Genomic DNA, 24,024 nt, shown 5'->3' on the forward strand with positions numbered 1-24,024 from the left:
CATTGCATAAGCGGAGGTCCGTCTGCGGCGACTGCTGTGACTCGCACTCACGCGTTACCCACGCGCTGCCTCTCGTGATCTCCCGGTTAGCGTGGCAGTCTCGCCACACTTCGCTCCGTTTGCAATGTGCCGCTTGAGACCGACTGTACACGCCAGCCACGCTACCCAAAGCGTTATATTGCTAATATAATCGCTGTACCTATATAATTATAATACAAAACATTCACAAGCATACTTATTTCATGTATACAGCTGCGCTCAAATTTTGCATTAGGGAGTATTGTAATCATCGGTGAACTTTTTTTCGCGTGAGGACACTGTCGCGAAAAATCCCGAAGAACTAGGGGCTAATATCTTCGGCGTAAGAAAAAAGAAATATATCAGCTACCGCTTTTTTTTCGCACCCTACCCAAAATAGCGCATCTCCTTGGAGTTGGCCCGGAACGGACGCCGATAGCTCGTGGTCCGAAATGAAGAGCGTGTGTTGAGGAGCGTGCGGTCTTCAATCCACGACTCCCGCGGCTCTGTCTTCCGCACCCGCCACACGAGCTCACTTTGGTCGCGTGGGTGCCACTATTCGAGTATGGAGTTTGTGATGGGGGAAGAAAGCGGGGGAGGGGGCCGAGTGAGTGTGTGCGTACGAAATCCATGGTTGTGTCATTAAAGGATTGAGTAAGCGTCGTAATGTGGACATTTGTAGGAGTGCCGGGTGGGAGGAATTGTCGGAAAGAGGATTACACAGGGAAAGGGGTTTATAAATGTCGCCAACGGACGATCACTTCTTGAAAAAATTAATTAAATTATGGGGTTTTACGTGGCAGACCTACTTTCTAATTATAAGGCTTGCCATAGTGGGGGATTCCAAAAATTTCGACCCCTTGGGGTTCTTTAACGTGCACCTAAATCTAAGTAAACGGGTGTTTTCGCATTTCAGCCCCATTTAAGATCGGCCGCCGTGGCCTAGATTCGATCCCGTGACCTCGTGCTTAGCAGCCTAACACCGTAGCCACTAAGCAACCATGGCGGGTAGGTCTGCTCTTGTGTGAGAGATTCTGAAGGCGGGAATAAACTTGGCCGGAGAGGCGGTATTACGGTAGACTAGTGTTTTATTGGGGGAATATAGGCTCCATTGTTATTGCAGCGGGCTCTTTTTTACGGTCCTCGGCGCCGTGTGTTCTAGCTACAGCGTGTACGCGCTAGTTACCGTGACAAGATTCGTGTTCGCTGGTCCATACAATGATTATGTCAGGTTTCGTTGGTAATGCGTGCTAGAAAATTCTTTGGACTTCGATATTAATGCGACTACGGGAATCATTTCTGTCGGTAGATTCGAAGAGGCAGATTCTAAATATTGTAATCGGGTAAAATTGTTGTAATCTGTCTCTTTGAATTTGCATATCTATATTCATGAGACACAAATCGAGGAAATATGGTAGGAAGAGCATAAAATAGCAACACAATAACAAAGAAATCCCCTTTTGCAGAAGTAATCGGAGATGGAATGGAAAATGTTTCAATTGCTGTAGCCCAACACCGATGCTAAAGGCGGGTGTTGGACTACATTATACTGCCTAATGTCCTACCCACGTTAAAAAAAAAAGAAAAGAGAAAAAAAAAACACTATGAAGTCTCACAACCCCGTTTCCCGACCCCGTTTTGCGAACTTTGCTTTTGTACGTCTCCGTTTCTGGTCGTTTCCCTACTTTTCTTCCACCAATCTTCCACTCTCATCTTACTAATCTCTATTGCGGACATGTTTACTTTTTCCCTGCTCTCGATGAACACAAGAGCTTCAAGGAGGGGAGTGGCGCCTAATTCGACCTGTCTGCAGACGTTTTCACATTCTAATAAAAACATGCCCCATCGTTTCCCTAGCTTTACCGCAGTCAAGCACATGCTTATTCTTCCTTCTTATATCTCGCCTTATAGGTGCATCTTCTAAGGCATCCTGACCTCGCCACGAAAAGCAATGAGCTTCCCTTTGAGTTATCATAAATTGTTTCATTTGATATTTGACCTTTGGTATTCAGCACGCCCCCTGACGCCGTCACCTTTCACCATCGCCACATGAAAACGATGGCGGAAATCCTTTTAATAGCTTCACTGCAAAATTAAGCGGTGGGATGGGCTACCACACCATGGAAGGGTTAATAAATTGAACCGCACATCGTCTTCTAGGACACGGCTACCGGTTTCAAGAATAATGTATATGTAGAAATACTATGCACGTTGTTAGTGACAGGCATTTTCTGTCCTCGTTAAAAGATAAGCTTTGGAATATGAAACTAAAATAAATTCCAGGGTCCTATGAGCCTTAACCACGTTCTCATTATGAGGTACGCCTAAGTGACTTTAAGAGGCGGTTAAATTTTGAGCACCGGGTATTCTTCAACGTGCACCCAACGCGCGGTGCACGGGCGTTCTAGCATTTCGCTCCCATCGAAAGCTGTGTATATCTAACTGACAGTGATATACGTAGTAGTTGGAACGTGGAAGCATAGTGACCACCGTACAATGAAAAGGAGCACGTGCAGGTCAGCCACCGCAAGCAAGCTTGTCAGCCGCCGTAAGCAACGACAGACTACGCAGGCATCATCCCTACTCATACACGAATCCTTCAGTGCAACAGCAAGCGCACGCACCGAGAGTACCCAGCAGTCCGCACTACGCCCACGCGCACGACGGCAACCACGACTTCCGAAGAGCGATATCGAGATTGTAATTCGCCCAAGGGACGGTTTCAACGTATCCAAACCAGGAGATGCCCAGATCCGCGACTCATTACCCCAGATCACGGGCATTACAACCAATGAGGCAGAGGACGACATTTACCGCTCATGCACGGATAATAACGTCATTGTAGTTAGCACGTCAATCATGTCTAACGCCGAAAAATACTGCCGCATCCGCAGTCTCCCCATCGGAGCAGTCCGCTACGCGGCCACAGCATACGCCACACCGCCGGAGGACACAGCCAAAGGAGTTATATATAAGATCCCTTCATATGACACGGAAGTAGACATTACCAACAGTCTCGTTTACAAGAACCCTACGATCCTGCAGGCCTGACGCATGGGCAATACTAATTCAGTGCTCATCGTATTCGACGGAAAGCAAGTACCGTACCATGTCTGCTACCGCGGGGCAGAATACAAATGCTATCTATATAAGAAGCGCATCGAGGTCTGCGACATCTGCGGGACCGTCGGCCACAGGGCCCATGTATGCCCCACTCCAACCCAGAAGAAATACAAGAGCTGTGACACTGTAAATCCGCCGGATGATCACCCCTGTCATCCTTGCTGCGCGCTATGCGGCAAAGACCACCTGACTGGTGATAAGTCCTACCATCGCCACTTCCAGACACCACACCTCCTACTCCAACGACGATGGGAACGCCTACGACTGGGACAGCAAGGAGCGGACCAGGAGACGGGGCCATCGACTTCTGCAAATGAAGACTCAGCTCTGCCAACACTGAAGTCGACGCCACAAGCACAAACTCCCGAACGCAGCAACTCACGAGTACGCAGTCGGTCTCGTGGACGCAGCCGCTCCCGGGGTCGCAGTCAGTCACGGGGACGCAGCCACTCCCGGAGCGGACCGGATTCAAAACCGAGGCAGCAGCAAGGGAATGCCAGCCTTAGAACGACCACAGTTAAAGTGCAAGACGCACTTCCCAAGGTAAGCTGGGCTAGTATTGTCTCCCACACAGGTCACACCACCCAACCTATAGAAACACCAGTCAACACGGTTAGTGACGCTACCATGCATAGCTTCATACAGGAGCTCCGATCCTTACGTGCTGAGGTACAAGACCTCAAGACAGAAAACGCTAAGCTGAAATCACAACTTGTGCAGACACTCAACCCAAACACTTACCATCAAATTCAGACATCCTTCCTGTCCCTGCAATAGATTGCCCGCAAAGCACCAAACAACCAACTCCGCACAAACGCAAAGCCCTCGAACCAATCTCAAAAACAGCAACACCAGCATGCACTTAAGAAGGAAATGTAAGCTGTGAGGCCCTCACTCAGCTGCAACAACGGATAGAACGCAACCTCTGCGAAGCATTAGACTGTAAGCTTGCCACATTGCTCGACGCCTCCATTGCAAAGGCTCTCGAACACGCAATGGACACCCTCCTTACTGGGAAACTCGAAACGCTACTACTGCCCAGAATTGAGCAAGCCTTTGCGGCAAGAGAATAGGAGCGACCGGAAAAATTGGACGACATGCGCAAAATGCTTCAAGACATGGTCGCGCCTCTGGCTGAAAATCACAACACCCGTTTGACAGAATTGGAAAGCACCCTACTCCGTCCCAAAGCAGGTCCCCTAAAGAAGCCGTACTCGCCTCACGACAAAGATGATTGCGAGTGATCCCGAACGAGTTATCTACTGCATTCGGCAGTGGAACAGCCGGGGCTTCCGGCAAAAACAAGCGCACTTAGAGCAATACATTACCTCTCTCGTACCACAAACTTCCCCCGATGTTATCGCATTACAAGAGACTGGAGAACCGGCTAAGCTGTCGGGATATGCGGCATACACCGCAGTTTGTGATGATAACCGCAGGCCCCAAGTAACCACACTGGTTAAGCGAAGCATTCTGGTTATACAGCATCACACAGGCATTGATACAGCAGCCCACATCCTCCTGGAGATCATCCCATCTGCAAGGCGCACGCAACAGAGCCTCTTCATGCTCAATGTGTACAGCAGCCCCAAACCACAACATAGGTTTCTACGACTTTTCACCAAAGCGGATCAAGTAGCCAGGGGAGCCCCTCTGCTTATCATAGGGGACCTAAACGCCCCTGCGGTGGCATGGGGATACCCAGTGGACCACCGAAAGGGAAGACAACTATGGCTTGATGGACAGAATCTAGGTCTTACTCTTGTCACGGATCAAACTTGACCCACTCGTATGGGAAACAGCGTCGAAGAAGGCGTTAAGCGCTCCCCATACGTGGGCCGATCCCGAAGAAAGTGCAATACCGGGCCGAACCAAGGCGGAGGTGAGCAGGCGTCAATATAATCGCAAACAGAGCTTTAGTAACCGAGAAATTGAGGTAAATGCATGACACAATTTGAGACCCCCCAGCGACATCCCGGTACTAGCCCGATGACGAAAGCACTCCTCATCATAATTTATGTCACTAGCACTCAACTACTCGTATTAAAAAGATAATGTCATTAGATTATAAGACGGAAGAAAATGCTACTTGTCAACTTCTATTCGATTCTAAGAAAAAATAACATTTTGACGTTACCCTTGAATAGTATGGGTGATCGAAAGGTTTTGATTTCGCTCGACTCTGCGCGCTCGACTTTGCGCCGCACGCGCTTTGGAGTTTCAGTTGTTTCTTTATCGCGTCATGCTGCACTGATTTTGCTGGCTCGCGAAACTTGCATTTAGAACAAGCTGCGAGAATGCCACGTCCATGTGATGTCGTAGGGTTGCACGAACGGTCCGCGGAACTTGGCCAAGGGCAGTTGCAGCGGCGAATCCAACGTTACTTATCACCGTGTGCCAACGAGTGAACCTCTCCGTTCGAAGTGGTTAAGTACCGTACCTCTGCCACAGCGCGTTGGAAAAGAGCCGAAAAATGTCATAGTGTGCTCGCTGCACTTTCGTCCAGAGGATTACGAGTTAACGCCCACTTACTGAAGTCGCGTGAAGTGCCTTTCAAAGCAGGCCGTCGTCGTAGTAGTACGCAACGACGCCGGCAGCGCGAGCCCTCAACAGCAGGTAACGTTCATCAGTGCTTAAATCGCTGAACTCGAGCCCAGCGTCGCGAGCTAATGTGTCGTTGTCAGGGTCATCCATTGCAACGAGCGTCGAAGTTGGCGTCATAAAATAAAGAACCAGCTTATCGTCGTGCGCTTTCCCTTCCGCTAGCCACCACAGTTCCGCTTTCGCGCTACTGTCGGCTCTGTCTTGGCTCTGTTTCTGGCCGCGCGTTTGTGTTTTATGCAGAAAAGCCGTGCGCCGTCTGCGGGAGGCGTTTTACTCACCGACGGCGCAACGTCACTATGCGACCATGACGTCAATACTCCTCGACCGGAGGGCGGGTGATTTGAACTGCGCTAGAGGTACGCGGACGCTTCAGAATAAGTAAAATAAGTATCTTCTTCGCACGGAACAAGCGTTTCGAGGCTTCTGGGATTGTATTTCAACAGTCCACGTTGACTTAATATTAACCTTTAGTGTCCCTTTAATTAGTTTCTAGGTGTCCGCGCTCCAGCTCTGCTTAAATCCCCCGTTTCCTAATAGGATAGTTTCACCTCAGTAGGTCTTACTGAGGTGCATCTAAACGAAGAAATTGTTTTGATTTGTATACAATGGAGCGAATTTGATGCTTGTGGCATTTTAATGAATATGTTAGAATATCTACACTGTCTGGAGCACATCCTTCAAGCATTAGAACATTTTGTGAAGGAATACCAAGTAGCACACGTTACCGAAGGGCAGGATACGGTGACACGAGAAAGTGCCCAGGAAGCGAAAAAAAGCACGTGGAATGTGATGTAATAATCCCATTTAACTGGGGACGTATTATTATTTTATATATGTATGTACGTTCCTTTTTCATTGGTTTGAATAAAGTTGTGCCTGAATGAAGACAATTAAAGAAAATAATCACGAAGTATAATGCGGCTGCCAGAGCACATTGCGGTCGCAACTGGACATGAAGCTCGTAACACAATGGAAAATACATAGTTACTTTTGGCACATATTTTTCGGCTATCTATAAACCTCTTAAATTTATTTTCTTATTCAGATCTTACTACGTGGTAGCTGCACTTGAAGAACTAAGATTACGAAATTCTGCACGTCGTGATTTCTTAAATATTGGCACGGTAAGCAACGAAAACTCAGCAGCGAGAACTGCAGGACCTATTTTCATCTTTCCCGGATAGATTACGATATCAGTGTTCTGATTAGGTAGACGCTATTTACTTAGATTAAACCAGGAAACGCCTCACCGGAATAGCTGCACCGTTAAGCGAAGTCTTGCTTGACGTGTTCATTATCGTCATGTGTCGTCAACGCAGGTCGGAGGAGCCTATTACACATGGCGTGGAAGATGGCGCGAGCAAGATTCACCAGGTTGTCGAGCGTGGCGGAGTGGCCTCTCCCAAGCACAGCGTCGGCGTCTTGGGCTGGAACCCCCACATCCACCTGCGTGACACGCTGCCGTGTGTGTTGAGGATGCCGAACTCCATCAAGGCTGAGGGCAATAGTGACGCGAGCGGCGTGGCTACTCGAAGCAGCTGCCTTTGGAGGCTACACGGGAGGTAAGACTAACTTCTTTACAACAAAAACACGGAAGAACTTCTGCTGCCTTAATAAATAACATTTCATTTTGTCCGACTGCTCTCGAAAGAGACACTGGGAACTGAGTCCAGGTATTTGTGTACTCTGAATGCGTCAGCATGAACAGTGTTAGCCGGAGTGTGCTATTCCTTCAAAATAGAGGCTCCCGATGCTTCCCCAAGTTCAACACAAGATGTTGACCCGTGGAGACCGCTGTAGGCTGGTGTATAAGCGTCCAATCCCTGGCTGAAAATATAATGCACAAAAGAAAGAGAACGTGTAAATCTACCAACATTAAGAAGCAAACTTCTGGTTCGTGTACGGCAGGTTTTCCTTAAGTCCCATACAACTTCAGATAGGCGAACAAAATAGGCGTACAACTATTTTGCAAATATTCAGAAAAGGAAATAAAATAAGGCAGACTACCTAAAAAAAAAGATTGACCGACCTATCACTATTGTGAAGAGGGGTGCAAGTGAAGCTCTGAATCCGCGGCTCTTCGTTGTCGTAACGTTGCGGCTTCGCACTCCTTCTCGGCGAGGTCGGCACGTCAACGAGGTGCCCTTCCTCGAATAAGTTCCCGGCGGCGTTCATAGAACGCCGCCGGTTCTTCGGCCGAACCCACGACAAGCGGCCCGCTCCCACTGGTGTTCCTGCAACCCAGCCTGCTCTTCGGCAGAACGAATCAAACGCGGCCTCCCCATCTGACTCACACGCTTTCCCATCTCCGGAAGGAGGGGGGCGCCTATGATTGACTCGCGCCTTGCACTGCGTCTATTTCTTCACGCATATAAAACCCCGCTTTAAATGTCGCGTATGATGAACCGACAGTGACTAAATCGGCTAGCGTAGTGTTCTCGCAACCCGGAGGTGGGTAGTTCGAATCCGCAGTACCACAACCAATCTATATTTTCGTGCCGCTTGGGTCTTTTCGTACGATAACACCCACACAGACGCTGACACCAGTGACGCAATTGAAGCTTCGCTTTAAGAAATACGCAGAAGTAACAGACACCCTGCTGGTGCAAGTTGGGAACGCTCAGCTCTACATTATCCTGATGTGTGCCAACCCAAAGTCACAATAGCGACCTTGCTTCCGCATTCTTGCGCGAGCCCAGTCCCTTGACCATAAGGCAGTCAATGATGTTCTTACAGAAATATTACGATCTTATGATTATAAAGAGTCGCTTCTGTCGGCAAAGCTTTAGTAGGAAAGGGAAAATCCTCCGCACTTTAGCACGAAGCTATGCAAAAGAAACGCACATGAGCTTCTGAGAAAGAAATTCTCGAAATAGAAGAAAAATTCGTCCTGGTCCGAAGATCGACCTCGAGTCCAACTCGTTTCCGTGGCGGTCGCTCTACCATAAGAGCTATTTATACTAGAAGGCCATCAAACCGCAGCACGAGGACGAAGTAATCGGCAAGTCGAAGAACATGGAAAGCTTGTAGATTCGCCCTACAGTCTGGTGTACGACATTTTCTCCTCTCGTAAACCTTTCTGCTTCCTACCGGGGTCCGCAGAGCTGATTTGCCATATACACAACGCTCAACAACTCCTAACTGCCTACCTCATAAAATGCGTTGCAGCTAGCTGAAAGCATTAGTTACAGCGTTTCAATTCACCGTTCAGGTTCTGATACGGGATTGTTCGAAGTAACTAGAAGTACATGCACGGACCGGTGTCAAGTACGCTGCCCTTGTGCATTACAAGACCCGTCTCTTCTAGAATTACACCGCCTAATGTTTCGTCATCAGCTTACTATTCCTAAGGCAAAACTACTTCCTTAAAAAACTTTCTTTCCTAGATTCACTTTCACTTTTTTCACTTTACTGATTTTAAAGTAATGTAAAGCATTATGGGCACTCTGAGTTGTATTCGATTAACTGTGCTGAACACGTCGTCAGTAGCTTCAGTAAAGCCGAAACCCTCAAAAAGTAGTTCACTACCATAGAGTGTTTTGGATCTGGTGTAAGAATTTCTCGATTTCCTGTATCGGCCAGAGATAACACGTGCAGTTAGGGACACTGAATCTCGTCGTGACTCAGTAACACGCAACCGTATCTTTTCTCTTCTGCTACCAGGTTCGTCCAGCCCAAAGCAGACGGCATTTCGGCGGGTGAATGTCCGTGTTCATGCAAAATCACGTTCAACTAGTAATTTTTTCATATTCTGTGTGATTGTGGATGCGACCAAGAAGACAGGCTGGATCGGATTGTGGTGTAAAAAGAACGAGTGGCCATGATAGTCCAAGAGCCGGTTCAGGCAGCCATATGGCATTGCCTGAATCACTATGCATTCTCGGATGCCATCTTTCTCGCAGAGCGGCTTTATGCAGAAGTGCACACGGAAGAAAGCCTGCATCTTTTAGCTACATGCCACTACCGGGCAGGGAACAAGGTCTCGGCATACATGCTGCTGCGGTCACGTGGCTGCCGCTCGCCCCAAAGCCGCTTCCTCCTGGCACGCTGCTGCGTCGACCTACGCAAGTTTGCCGAGGCAGAGTCGGCCCTCGATGCTGATGTCGGCTTGGCATCGCGCTGCTCAGCCAAGGGAGGCCTGGATGAGACGGTCACAACATTCGGGGATTCTGCGTCCTTTGCCCTAGCTCTGCTTGGACAACTGTGTTCGAAAACAGAGCGCGTCAGCCGTGCAACAGAAGCCTTCAAGTAAAGCCTGAAGCTCAACCCATTCCTCTGGTCCTCATATGAGTCTCTCATAAACCTAGGAGAATCGCCAAATCCTACAGATATATTTAATGTCTCATCTCTTGAAAACTTCAGTTTATGTCAAGGAAGCAATCCTCTTGTCAACTTTGTTAATAAAACCAACATTGACAGCATTACGGATGACATAAAGGTGTTGGGTGGCCAGGGTGGAGGTCCTGGCGGACAAGCTGCGGGCAAGGTGTCTGTGCTGCCGCTGTCAGCAGGTTCAACGCCACCATCACAGGCACCACTGCTGGTCATGCGGTCAACGGTGACGACAAGTACGCCCCAGCAGTCCTGCCCAGACACTACCCCTCTTGGCATTATGACCAGCACCCCGGAGCTGCTGGCTCCCGAGAGCATCACTAGCCTCTGCCTGGGCAGCAAACGTAGCAAGCAGATGCAACCACTTTCGGCTGTCAAGGGAGCACGCAGCATTTTCGCGGGAGGACCTGGGGCCCTGAGTCCACTGTCAGCATCGTTTGGTGTGCTACCTTTGTCAAACTCCACGCCTGGCACCGTGCCCCCAACAGCCATTAGTGGCATGCTCGCCTATGTCACACCCACTTCACAGGGCATTTTGGACACCATCTCCAAGCAAGCCTGCCCTCCAGTCAAAAAGAACCTTGCAAGGAAGCCTCAAGGACTGAACACGCCAAAGATACAAATATTCAGCCAGTCGAGTAACAACAACTTGCTGCAGACGCCGCCTGTTCCAACCAGCTTTCCACCCAGTGGCCTGAGCAGCGTGCGGCGCAGCTCGCGCCTCTTCAGCAGCTCCAACTCGGTCAAGGAGAACAACAAGGGCAGCTCGTCACCCAAGACCATCCGGGGCCTGGCCGCCCGGCTGCCCTCGTCCAAAAAGAGCAAGCCCTCCCGGGGGGCCCTGCGCACCAACACGCCCACCTCTGGCTCAAACAACACGGGTGGCATCACCGAAGGGGAGCTAAACGAGATGAACAATCCTGAGCCACTGCCTGTGTCCTTGGCCCAGACTTTTGGACTTTTTCAATTTATTTGTGTGTATGTAGCATTCTTAAATGGCTTTCAAATATAGTATATTGTAATTGAAGTGTGTTGCTGAGTGTATTCCATGAGCACCATTTAGTTGGCGATGGTAATGGACATAATTAAATGAGGCCTCTACTCTAATTTCTTTCCCACTGGCACTCTCGTAACAGCAGCTGCGAGGGCCTAACCAATTTAAAGGCAACAACGTGATGTTGGCAATAGTACGTCATGAGGTACATGCCAAGTCAGAAACGTAACTTGGCTCGAGTGCTCGGCTAATATACTTATATGGAAGCTAATTCACACTAGGATTGGGTCCACTGATATTTCACTAAAGCGTTCTTCGGAAAAACGTTTCCGGGGCAAGTGCAGCCTCGCATACTTAAAGAAAAGAACAAACAAAAACATTTCCAGCGATAACTTCGTAAGCGGCCATTGGCCTACCGTATTATGCAGTAACGCAGACATAGACACATATACGTATATTATATATTTACATATGAAAAGTGCATAGTCTTTCGCAACAGTTTCAATCAAATGCTCACAGGTTCTTTTCTTCCTATTCTGATCTTCTCGTAATCGATCTTCAACGTTAGGCTTGGGTAGTCGTCCCGCAACTTATTTTTCCTTCGTCGACAGCGTTAAGATGCGTGCGCTCAATTTTGTATGCGTAAATTGCTGCCATGCGACGCGCCCGACGCGCAGAGTAAGCGGCATTTTTACTCAGGAACTTTTTCTGCCTAGTATTTTTTTAACGAGCGGAAATTCGTATTCTTAATCTCGTATTCAGTTACTATTGCCTGAAAAAAAAACTTGATTATATTCGAGTACTCCGTCAGTATAAATAATGGCGTCATGTCTTACTATAGGACAACACGGCTTAGTGGTTGTAAAGAACAATACAAAATATTTCGAAGCTGCAGTATATCATCGAGTGTATCACACATTTAAATGTTGGAAAACTTGCATCGTAGCAATCAGGCAGTGGCTATGATGATGATGATGAGGAAGCCTCGGGTAATGGCACAAACCAACTGAGGGGGATAGGCCACGAATCGGGTGGTAATATGACTCAATAAATAAAATAAAATGAATTGGTTAATAAATAACACGCAAAAAGAAAGGAAAACAAATAATCCAAGATGTAAAATAAACTATGAATACATGAGATGAAGTTCTGAGTGAGAGGTATGAAAACAATTCTGTGTGCTCGTTATACACAACTCGTGATGGCACCTGAATGTCCTCTATCTAATTGATGATCCCTTCGTCGGATTTATTTTGCTCATAGACTGGGACGATACTTCATCTAAACTAGGCAGCAATTACCGTTCGAGAAACCTGAAAAAGCAGGCTGTCGATCTTGCACTTCATCGCCATCGCCTTTTACCTCCGACACGCACCGTTCTAGTAGTGCAGCAAACATATCCGTGTCCTTTATGCACGAACATTTCGCTATAAAAGCCCCCTTGCCATTGAGTACAGCAACACTGGTTGATTTTTCGTCTATAGAAAAATAAAACGAGAAATCGGAAGCTGTCACAAGCAACGGCGCCCTCAACCAACATTCAACACCGGCAGAGCCCGTGGCAACTACAGGCGCCTGGTGGCCTATATTTAGGACAGTCATCGTGGCGCGCTTTCGGGCTGCGCGCAAATGAGAGCCAACACTTTCCGATTTTCAAACAAGTTTTGTTTTATCGATAGCGCATATCATGGTGAGCCATGATATGCGCGCGCTCACTTTTTGTAAGTAAAATGTTGGTGTGCGAGGGTACAATGCGACAAGCGCGTCAGGCGCTGATGTGCCCGACTTTATTCCGCCACTTCAGGAATTCGTCCCTGATTTAATGGCTATGCAGGGCAAGTGACATGAACATTTCATATGGTGGGTCAAAGGCATCTCTAAAAGGAGCGACGGGTACGCTGAACCACCGTGAAGCACTCGGCCGTTTATCTTTTCGGGGAAATCTGCTGCATGTGCGCGTAGTGTGTACACTGCGCAAGAAACACCGTCGGACTGGATGTCTTTGTTGGACGCCTGCGCGTGCTCGCATGACCTTTGACTGTTTCTGTCACGCTTAATTTCTGCAGTGGTTGCCTTTCTGAAAATTCTGCTCCAGCGTAATAACGCAAAAAATTAGAGAGGCTTACGTGGGTTAGTAGTCAAGCATCGAGCTTCTGTGCTATGGTTCAGGGCAGTGACACCGTCTTAAGATTAGTCACTTCTGTGCGAAACAATCGCTGGAACCGGCCACAATAGCCGGGCTATACTGATGGGCATCGCTCGGTATTTTTGCGCTGCCGACTCACAGTGAATGATCGCAATCAGAAGTACGGACACGTTTTAAGACGTATGAGCCGCTGGAACGTTATTTGGATATTCAATAAGGCGAAGGCTTTATCCGGCTCATGGGGAAAAAAATCTAATGTCCGGCGTTGGGCGGTCTGTCGTTGTGGCACCAAAATTAATAGGCAGTCGAACTAACTACTTGTGGTGGTAATTAAGACTAATTTAATAAGGACCCACGACCTTTGGTGTTAATTAGGGCGAATTAGGCCATCAGTCTCTATATAAGAATGTGCGAAGATTAGCCGTAAAAAAAGCGTCAGCACAACCTGTAGTGTTAATTAGGGCATAGTTAATAAAGTTCAAATCAAAACGCCGTAAAATAGAGGTAATTGAACCACTCAAACTCACGGCCTTTGTAGGAGTTGAATCCAAGACATTTGATGTTAATTAAGGTGAATTAGGCTATCAATTTTATTATAAGAAAGCGCAAAGCCGGGCAAGTAAGCGTCAGCATGACCTGCGGTGCTAGATAGTGCAAATTAAGGTCAAATTAAAACCCAGTAAGATAGAGTTAATTAAGCCACTGGAACCTACGACCTCTAGTAGGAGTCGAATCCACTAAAAAATATGGGCGAACTGGCCGTATCATCAAGTTGGATTCCAATTCACACCGTTAAGGACGGTAGTCGAGCCCATGACGTCTGGCGGGTGCCGAACCCGCGACTTCGGTCTTAATTAAGGCAATGTTGATTAAGGCACTTGAACCCACGACCCAACACGGAGATATAGGCGAACCGGCCACATCTCTAAGTTTGATTCCACATCACATCGTCGAGGACGGGAGCCGAATACACTCTCTTTGGTGTTGAGGTATAGTTAATGGAGGAACTTCAACCCGCGACCTTTGGTTGGCGTCGAACTCGCGACCTTTCGTGGGACAAAGCAAATGGTTAGAAGTGACAACGCATTATATTATAATTTAAGGTAATGTAATGAATGCGTCGTGAGCGGGACAGCTTTCGCCTTCACCCTGTTAAGCGTATACGAAAGTGGCTGTGTACATTTTAAAAAAATAAATAATACCAAAACTTCCACTTTCTCTATTGGGTTATAGATATTCAAGTATGTTTACCCTGTCCGGCCACACTAACAACGACGCTACCAACACGCGCTGCTGTCTGCCTCCTTATAGCTCCATGTAGCGCAAGCCAGCGAACATATTACTTCGTGTCAGGTATTGGTGATGAGCTCAATTGAATGATTTCTGGAGGCCTAAAAACATAACCTCGAGTTACCCTTTTTGATCTGGTACTACGAATATTTCATGTAGAATTTCGGCTAGCCATGTAACTGTAGAAAAACACCGCCGAAAATTGTGATAAGCTATGTGATAAAGCCGAAGTCGGTTCAATTTTGAACCGCTGTTCAATCGATTCAATATGTACACAGTAATGCATTTGTTAAGTGGCTGAGCATCACAATTCTTTAAAACAATTTACCTTGCTAATTGTTCGATTGCGAGAAACTGCACCAGTACAGACAGATGTCTGAAACACAAAATTAGAAACAATTATTTGGAAATGTGGACTACGCCTACCGTTTCAGTAATGCGCTGGGAGCATCATACGTACCACCATACTTAAATGTCTCCAGGTTTAGCAATAGATTCAAAATAATTTAGTTGAAAACTGGTAATAGTCAGGCGCTGAATGCACAGGACAAAATGGTATCCGTGCGTGTTGAAGGTCATCTCTGGTGAAGTTGCTCATTTTTATGGTAAAGGAGGCTGTGCATCGTTAACACATGAAGTCACATCATATTTGCCTCAGTTTTTAAATACAAGCTACTACGACGATAACGATGACACGTGGATGTCTTTAAAACTAAATTGATAAAGCTTATAAATGATTTTGTGCCTTCTAAAGTCAAGAGACGAGAAGGCGTCAAGACAAACACTCGATGAATAACGAGGCTAGAAAGCTAATTAAAAAAAAAAAAAACGTCACCTTGTTCTTTCCTTCAGGAACAGTCAGAACCCGCGGGTGTATGAAATAAGGACAGCTCTTGGTGAGGAAATTGAGACAAAGTTAAGGTTCCTTAAACAATGCTTTCTTTATTAACTTGGCTCAAATCTGCAAGACAGGTCGAAGGAGTTGGGAAAATTTTTGAAATCTAGTGGCCGGGAGCACGTACTTGTTCCGAGTTAAGAGATGGATGTTGCTACAGTAATAGTCTGTAATAAGAAGGTATGCTGTTTTAATAGGTGTTTTCAGTCTATTTTCACGATCTAACTAATGGAATACACGGAATTAATTCTGGAACTTATTTCTGAAGTCCATATGGCTTATATGTTGCCGTAAAATTAATTAGAAGGCTAATAGTAAGGTCTGCGTACGGACCTAACGGCATCCCTACGTTTGTTTTGTATACATGTTGTGATGTAATATCCTTAATTTATTTATTTATTTTAACATAACATTAGGCGCTGGTTCGTTGCCCATAGAATGGAAAGAGGCTGACAAAATTCCGGTTGACAAAGATGGAACCAAAAACTCACACGCAAACTATCGCCCGATATCACTCGCTCCTGTGTGTTGCATATCACTGGAACGCATTATTCACAGCGCGATAATGAATTATCTAGAGCAAAATGATTACTTTGAGAACGTTCAACACGACTTCAAAGCCGGCATATCCTGCGTGACACAACTGCTTAGTTGAATTCAGCAATGACCTGTTTTTTTTTTTTCTTTTGACCTCATTGAGCATATTCACTCAGCCGTATTTGCGGCATATTCGATTATTTCAGGAAAGCTATCGACTTGGTCGCAAACACACTCTTACTACACAACTTAGCCTTTCTTGGAATACACTCCTCAAGAGCATGTTGGGTCCATGACTACCTATTGGGGCGAACTCAACGTGTACTAGTAAATGGTTTTTTGTCTTATGGCGTCAGTGCATCATCTGCGATACCCCAGCCAGTTTTGGGACATGTATTCTTCTCAGTTTATGTCAATGACATAGCACACGAAATTCAAAGCGCAGTACGACTGTACGCAGATGACTTTGTCGTTTATAGCAACGTTAACAATGTATCTGTTCTCTGCTCTAACATTACTTGGACCGTACACAGCGCTGGTGCGAAAAAATGGAAAATCCATCCGAATCCTCAAAAGCGCCAGTTTGTTTCGTTTACACGTAAGGGTTCTCTTGTTATGCCCACTAATGTCACTTAAAGCGCTCCTGCAAAGAAAGTATGCCATTACAAATACCTTGTTATCTATTTCTTACCAGAATTTCACTTGGTGTAAACAACTCAAACAGCTAACTAAGGTTAACAAAGTCTTTTACTTGGAAAATTTTAGACGAATCGTTGAGTACACTTGTGCGGTATGGAATCCGCGTTCAAATACGTCATCTTCCTCTAGAGCGTGTACAACGCCGAGCCGTACGTGTCGCAACAAATGACTAAGCATTCAGCAACAGTCTTACAGCTACGAAGCGAAGCATAATTTGGCCAGTTTTTTAACAACGCAGGTTAAATATAAGTCTTGAGTTGCTTTACCGCATTTAATTTAATACGTCTAAGATAACTAAGACGCAATATTTTTAGATCCGCGCACATTATTCATTTACTTTCATTTATTTATTTCTTTTTTATTTATTTATTTGCGATACCCTCAATTGCCGAGGCATTGCAGAGGGTGTGCGTGACAACATATAAACAAAGAAAAAAGAGAATGAAACGCGCAGCGTTATACAGTATTAGCGACAAATTGTAAATCTGAAATAAAATATAACAGGATGGTACTAAAATAAATATAACTGAACTGATCAGAAATAAACACACCATGTTATACAATACTAGTGGCAAATATGAGCGTAAGCGAAATTTGGGAAAGGTAGAAAAAAAAAACAGGAGAAAGAAAAAGAACGTGAAAAAGCAAATGAAGTTGCAGAGATGGCGACACATGTGGAAAAAAAAAGAAAGGAGTGAGGAGGAGAGATACACGAAATGATTAAGCAGGCCTATCACAATGCTGGTGCGCAGATAAAGAATGGGAAAAAACAGAATAATCAGAAATGGAAACAATATCGTCAGGTAGGTGGTTCCGATCCTTTGATGTGTGCCGTATGAAGGAAAAATAATATGTGTTTGTGTTACAAAAGATGCCTTTAACTTTGTGTTTATGGTGAATCCGTGATGAGCAATAAGTGGGTTGCGTGATAAGCTCGGTACGTAGGGACGAATGATGCAAGACCTTATGAAAGAGGCAAAGGCGGAATCGCTTACGACGCAGTGACAGAAATGCCAGTGATATTGCTTGTTTCATTGCTGTTACACTTGTTGCACGATAGTAATTAGAAAGAATGAAACGGGCAGCGTTATTCTGAAATATTTCTAGTGACATAATTTAATTTGTGGGATGACGGTTCTAGATTGCAGCGGCTTATTCTAACTTCGAGCGCGCGCGAGTTTTGTATAGAAGATTTTTGTATATCTGAGTGTCACGACCACGCATTGAAAATAACGCAAGTCATAAGCCGCACGGGTGTATTTTAGGACTCCTTCTCCCCACACACGTTGGTGCAGTGGAACAAGCGGCCCAAAGGTGCTGAAAAATTAGTGTCAGAGCAGGCGTTCCACTCATTCTTGTTGAACCTGTCGTAAACTTTGCTTCTTTTTATACTTCATTATCTTCACTTTGAAGATTAGACCGCATTTCCTGTTATTTATCATTGCTTTCGGTTTATGCATGTATCAACATGGCTTCTGGAGAGTTAATATTCGTTGTACCCCTCCCTGCAATAATGTCTTTCATTAGGCGCTGCAGGTAATTTACATAAATTACAAATATCGTGGGTGGCCGGCAGTGAAACACAGCTTCTACTTTGCCCTTCCGTTTTGGAGAAAGCCAAAAACCAGGTTCTGGAGGGTGCTTCACATATTGCATTATATAGCATCTGTATTTACCCAATGGAGGCTACGACTCGGCCAGTTCAACTGTCAGAGCATTTCGCCACTATTGACATCGTTGGAGACCCTGCCAATACCTAAACCCAAACTTTCCCGGTGTTACAAAATCATTTCAGATAGAGATCGAAGGATAAAAGCCAAGCAGTTATGTTAACCACTGAAGTGCCGAGCTGGTTACCCTACGCTGGTGGAAGAGAGAATTCAAATAAAAATCTATTCAGGATGGAGTAAAATAATTATAAGGTCCGAAAGGAAAGCCGCTGCAACACACTCACGAGAAGGAAACAAAGGAAAGGCCTTCAACAGAGTTCCTTCCACTGGCATTCTTTGTTAGTAATAGTGGAACGCAGGGAAGAGGTGTAGAATGCTAAAATTATGAGCATTGTTGCTGGTAGGCTGCCAGTCCAAAAGCATATGTACATGACGGCAGCGTAATAGCAGAGCCGTCATTTACAAACTAGGATAGAGTATTTCAAACAAGAAAAGTGGTCCTATAACAAATATGAATTATTCGTACAAAAATGAGGAAAATGTTTCAAATAAACCTTGTGGACATTAGAACGGCCTCTGACCGGCAGCACTTATGAGCGAGAATGCAAGTGAAACACACATGCACAACGTTTAACTAACTCACTTCGGGACGTTGTGTCGTAGGGGTGGGAGGGCGATGACGGCATCGTGCTCTGGATGGCTCACCATTTGCATTTCGTTTCGCTTTGAATCACGAGGCACTGAACGATGTACTGATGAAATTTAATTCTCTTAAACTCTGCTGGAAGATGGCACTTGCACGAAGCAATCGCAGACAATTCCAGAAAGGCTAGGACACCTGCAGCCAACATCCTGCTTGACATCAAGATCCCAGACACCTCCATGCCGACTTACGAAAAAAGGCGGGAGGACTAACATTTTTACTCCGGGCTAGTTGGCACGGCGCTGTCACAAGGCCAGCAATACTTTCAAGAACGGCTGCAGTGACGTGGGTGACTAGGCATTGTCGGCAAGGCTACATACAGCGCAACTCCAGGAATCCAGGACATCGACTACTGCGGCAAAATAGCACCTGGGGCTAAGTGGTATGCGTAACTCAAAGGGACACATTTTTTATAAACTTGATTGCTGAGCAATTCTTGGCAAATTGCACTTTAGGCACTTAATTCTGACAATGTCCCCACGCTATCTGTGGCGTCTAGTTTAATTTCACTGGCTGAGTTTTTTCCCTGGGACGCTTTTGTAGACTCGTTTGAAGTGCATGCGGAAATTTTTTTAAATGCTGACTGCAGCGCAGCGATAACTCACCGACCAATTGCACTCTAGTGGCAAATACTCTAGGTCTCCCCCTATATGTAGAGCCAGTTTGATTTTATTACGCTTGCGGTATTTTTTTATGTTTGCTTGGGCACTTTTGTTTGGATGGTACGTGGCGAAGCAGCACCACAGGGGCACAAGATTCGTCCGTCGTTGCACTGAAGAGAAAGGGTTCGTCGATAATGGTAAAATTCATAGACTAGACTGTAAAGCAGTAGGCACATTCGTACTCAGGCGTATAATGAACGATGACACTCAGATACTGGAAGAAGCATCGGACTGAATGGCTCTATGGTATGGCACTCAAGCATTAAGCCCAGCTACGCACGCTATTTTTCCTCAAATTTCGGCGCATGGTAAAATTTTTTATTTGGTATTTATCAATATAAACGTTACTTAGTAGCCTAACATAGAAACCTAATCAGTAGTTACACTGAATTAATTAGCAATTAACAATTCAATTACACAATACAGCTAATTTTTAGAACTATAGTAACTATGGTGATTACTGGTCGCTAACGCACTATGCTTAGTTCTCTTGGTTTTACACACTTGCAAGGTCACGGATATCAAATGAAATATAAAACAAGCAATTGCTCAATGAGACCTGCTGGGGACTGGTATGATGAAGTCAATAGGGGTAATGAATCAGTTATTTTACTGGTACAACAGGTGTTTTGATTCGTGGACGTAGTCATAGGGGCTATGAACCTTTTCTATATCAAGAAACTCCGACAGGAAGAATTGTTTATGAACAAAAGCTTTACAAACGTATGATTAAGCTAGCTCGAGGTGGTCAGGGGCGCAAAGGCCTTCTCTAAGCCCATATTTATAAGGGTCGAGTAATTTGTCTGATTCGAGGAAGTGTAGGAGGAAGTGTAATAGAAATGACTTTTCAATTAGCTCACAGAGGCAGCTTGGGGCCATATAACGTAAAGCTGTTTTAATATGTTTTTATTCCAATCTCCATACGTCAAATTTGCGTAACCGCCGACGCAAGCATCGGCCGGTCACCCTCACTGAAAAGACAAATCAAACGCTCTCCTCGTTCATTGGCGGTCACTTTTGTTCGCTTGATAAACGAATAACATCGCCTACACTGAACGTCCTGTCATATAATTGGCTGACAAGAGGCGAGGAGCACGCTCAAGTGGAGAGGGATTCTATTGGCCGCGCCAGTGCACTAAAAATCGATAATCGGATGAAGAAAAAGAGAGAGATTCTTGCTTGCGGAAGGAAAAAATTGGGGTTAAGTGCAGCGCAGTAACTGTCTCTCAGTTGAGGACACCTCAACCGCGCTGCGCAAGTGGGAGAGGGAATTGAAAGAGGGGTGAAAGAGATGGGGCGGCGGCGGCCCGAACAGCGCGCGTGGGAAAGTTGGTCGTGGTGAAGCAGAGCTTCCTGCGCGGCGAAAGCCGCGTCGCACATCTGTCGCACGTTGCTGTCGATGGCTGGGCATTGGACCAGCAGGGCACGGAGTGCAGCCGCGAGAGCGGCTATGAGCGCGTCCCTGGGGTCGGTGCTCGGATCGGTTTGTGGGCCGCGTAACGGCTCAGGAGCGGCCGTCTGGGTGTTGCGGCCACGCAGGGCGTCACTGTACGATCGGCCCTGCGGGGTGCGAGCAGACGTCGACGGAGCGGCTGTATGCGGCTCGTACGATGTGGCGCCGGCCAGTTCAAGCGCTTTTTTTCTCGAAAGGGGCCGCTCAGACGAAGACAACAACACGGCCGCCTTCCTCTCGCACTGCCACTCGGGACAGCTCGGCTCTGTCGAAGGGTGTCGGCCACCGCAATTAACGCAGCGTGGCTTCTCCGCGGGGCAGTCCCCTGTAGGATGCGACTCACCGCAGCGGAGGCAGCTGGCGTCGCGGAAACAGGTGGCGCCGGCGTGGCCGAAAACGCCGCAGCGGTCGCACTGAAGTGGTGGGGGCATACAGGCACGAACGGCGCGCAGCTGTTTGAAAAGTCGCACGTTTGGAGGCACGACGCTCCCGACGAAAGTGACGGTGACGCTTGCGCCACTCCGTAGCATGACAGCACCGCGACGGGTGCTTCCAGGTTTTCTCTCTATGTGCGGGTGTCGAAAGAAGGGTCGACCCCATAAATGACACCCACACAGGAGTTGCTGTGCAGTGCCTTCGAGCGCACCGCCACGTCACCAATGACGCACACCTCGAGAAGGGGCGCCGATGTCGGCACCGCGTGTCACGTGCACAGCCACCACGTTGCGACGGAAGTTGACATGAACGCGCCCCACGCCCGGCACGGCGGATAGCTGAGCGGCGACACTTATCTCCCGAGAGAGCCAGGATCGTGGCTCTGCGCTCGATGGGCCGGTAGAGGATCGTGACGGTGGTATCGTGAGCGACACCGCCGCAACGGGTTGGGAATGCGGCTCGAAGTCGACGAACCGTCGGAATCGGCGTCGCCTTCTTGCGGCGTTTTTCGGCTTTTCCGCTGCGGGCTGGTAGGCTTGGGAGTCCTCAGCGGCCGCGGGCGGCAGCGGACAGTTCCTGAGGAAGTGCTGCCCTGTTGCCTCTGCAACTGGGGTAGGCGTTCTCGGCCGGCTGTGGTTGGAAGAGGGGCCGTCGGCGGGATCCTCGTGATCGCCGGGAGGAACCACCGCCGTCGCGCACGGACCCTCGTCTGGTGCGGTGGACTCCGCGGTGTTGAGCGGAGGCGACGAGCAGGCTTCCGGCGACGAAAGCAAGGGGCTCTCCGGGCGGATAGGGCTTGCCTCGGGTGAGGCGGTCGCGTTCGTGCGGGACGACGTAGTGTCGGAGCCAATCATGGTTGCGGTTGGCAAGAAGAAGGTGCCGGCACTCTCGTCGGTGTCGCCGGTCGACGGGCAGCTGGCACTGTCGTCGGTGGAGGCAGCCGAAGTGGGGGCCCTCCGCGGTGGTGTCCGTTGAAGCGGACGGCGCGGCGTGGTGGTCGCTGGCAGTCGTTTTCGGCGCATCAAAAGGAAATACGCGGAAGGGAGTATCCAGCGCAAATGGGGCGCGCGTGGACGGTGTCGCGCTCTCTTGAGGAGGCGGGCATGACGGCGCGGAGCTCGTCGAGTCCGTCGAGAGTGCACGTAGCGTACGTGCTTGCAGCCCGCGCTTCCATCGTAAGGCAGGAGGCGATCTGCCGGAGCGTGATTGCCGTCCACGTGGGTGGTGCTGCAGGGCTAGTCTGGACGCCGGGCCATCGGTGCAATCAGGAGTTTGGTTCGTCGGCCTCTTCCTCTGCTGCTTCTTCGGAGGGTCGCCCATGAGATGGGGCCTCCGTCTGTCGTGCGAGCCCTCAAAAGGGCTGCGCTCGTAAGCGCGGTCGGAGACGGAAGGCGGAGACGTGCGCGCGCGAGAAGTGGCGGGCGAGCCGTAGTCGTCGGAGCGAGGGGCGATGCGACCGCTCGCTTCGAGTGTCCGGGAACGTGTCGATGAAGAGGGTGGTGCCGGGGTCTGTGATTGGTCCGCTTTCTCTTACTTAGCTTGCTGTGGCTGCTAGAAAATCGCGGCGGCATGCAACGGAAGGTCACTGATGACGCTAAAACGAATCCTCAGTAAAGAACAGTTGGCAGAACGAGGTCGTGAACATCTCGAATGTGCTCGAAAACATTACACGGCCACGCAAAAAGCTTTATTGTATGCAAATAAACCCATGCTCTCCGACTAGCCAGTACCTGAGCGATCGGCGGCAGTAAGCTTTTATTCCTTTCGGAACGGGGCAGCCTGCGGCTATTCGAAATAAAATTCAGTTTTGTTCGGCATACTTATGCAACTTTTACACGTTCACGTACCTTTGACGAGTGACAGGCAGGTGAAATGAGTGCCAACGGAAACCTTTCCACCAATATCCGAGGGCTAATGGCGGAAAGGGGTCGAATCATAAATAAATATATTTCTTTTGGTCTTTGCAATCATGCATAATCAGTGTGGTCATGTCATATCACATGGGGAGCTATCGCAGTTTCCGTGACATCGCGTGACAGACAGGCGAAGGGGGGAAGGTCCAAAAACTATTTGACCAATCGCGGAGGGCTGATTGCAGAATTTGAAGAGAAAAGTTTGAAATAGCTTTACGTTATAGCGACCTTGGAGTATAGACCAGCTTGGAATATTTATTTTATTTATTTATCAATACTGTGAGCCTTGAGAGGCTCATACAGGAGTGGACATATAAACAATACAGGCGCTTTGTTATACAGGGGGTTTGCAGCAAACTCAAACAAAAAAGCAATGGTTATAGCAACGGCAATAAAGAAGTGAAAAGTTGTGATCTTCTTTTTGATATCATGCAAACTTTCTCGCTAGCTCAACTTGTGCATGAACCAACTCGCGTCCAAGGGCAAGTGTGCTCAGTGCTAGACCTTGTCTTTGTGTCCACATCTTTAACCCCTGAAGTTAGCATAGAAC

At 47.5% G+C, this 24,024-nt stretch overlaps 1 protein-coding gene across 1 annotated transcript in view; it reads left to right on the forward strand.

Moving 5' to 3' along the window:
• The window catches only part of LOC142569095 (uncharacterized), a 126,988-nt gene that overhangs the window by 90,170 nt on the left and 12,794 nt on the right, over nucleotides 1-24,024 (forward strand). The window contains exon 4 of the mRNA XM_075678601.1: nucleotides 7,065-7,307. Coding sequence (XP_075534716.1) covers nucleotides 7,065-7,307 — 243 coding nt within the window. The remainder of the gene's footprint in view (nucleotides 1-7,064; nucleotides 7,308-24,024) is intronic.

The sequence above is a fragment of the Dermacentor variabilis genome, chromosome 1, assembly GCF_050947875.1.
Source record: "Dermacentor variabilis isolate Ectoservices chromosome 1, ASM5094787v1, whole genome shotgun sequence".
In the NCBI taxonomy this organism is placed as follows: domain Eukaryota; kingdom Metazoa; phylum Arthropoda; class Arachnida; order Ixodida; family Ixodidae; genus Dermacentor; species Dermacentor variabilis.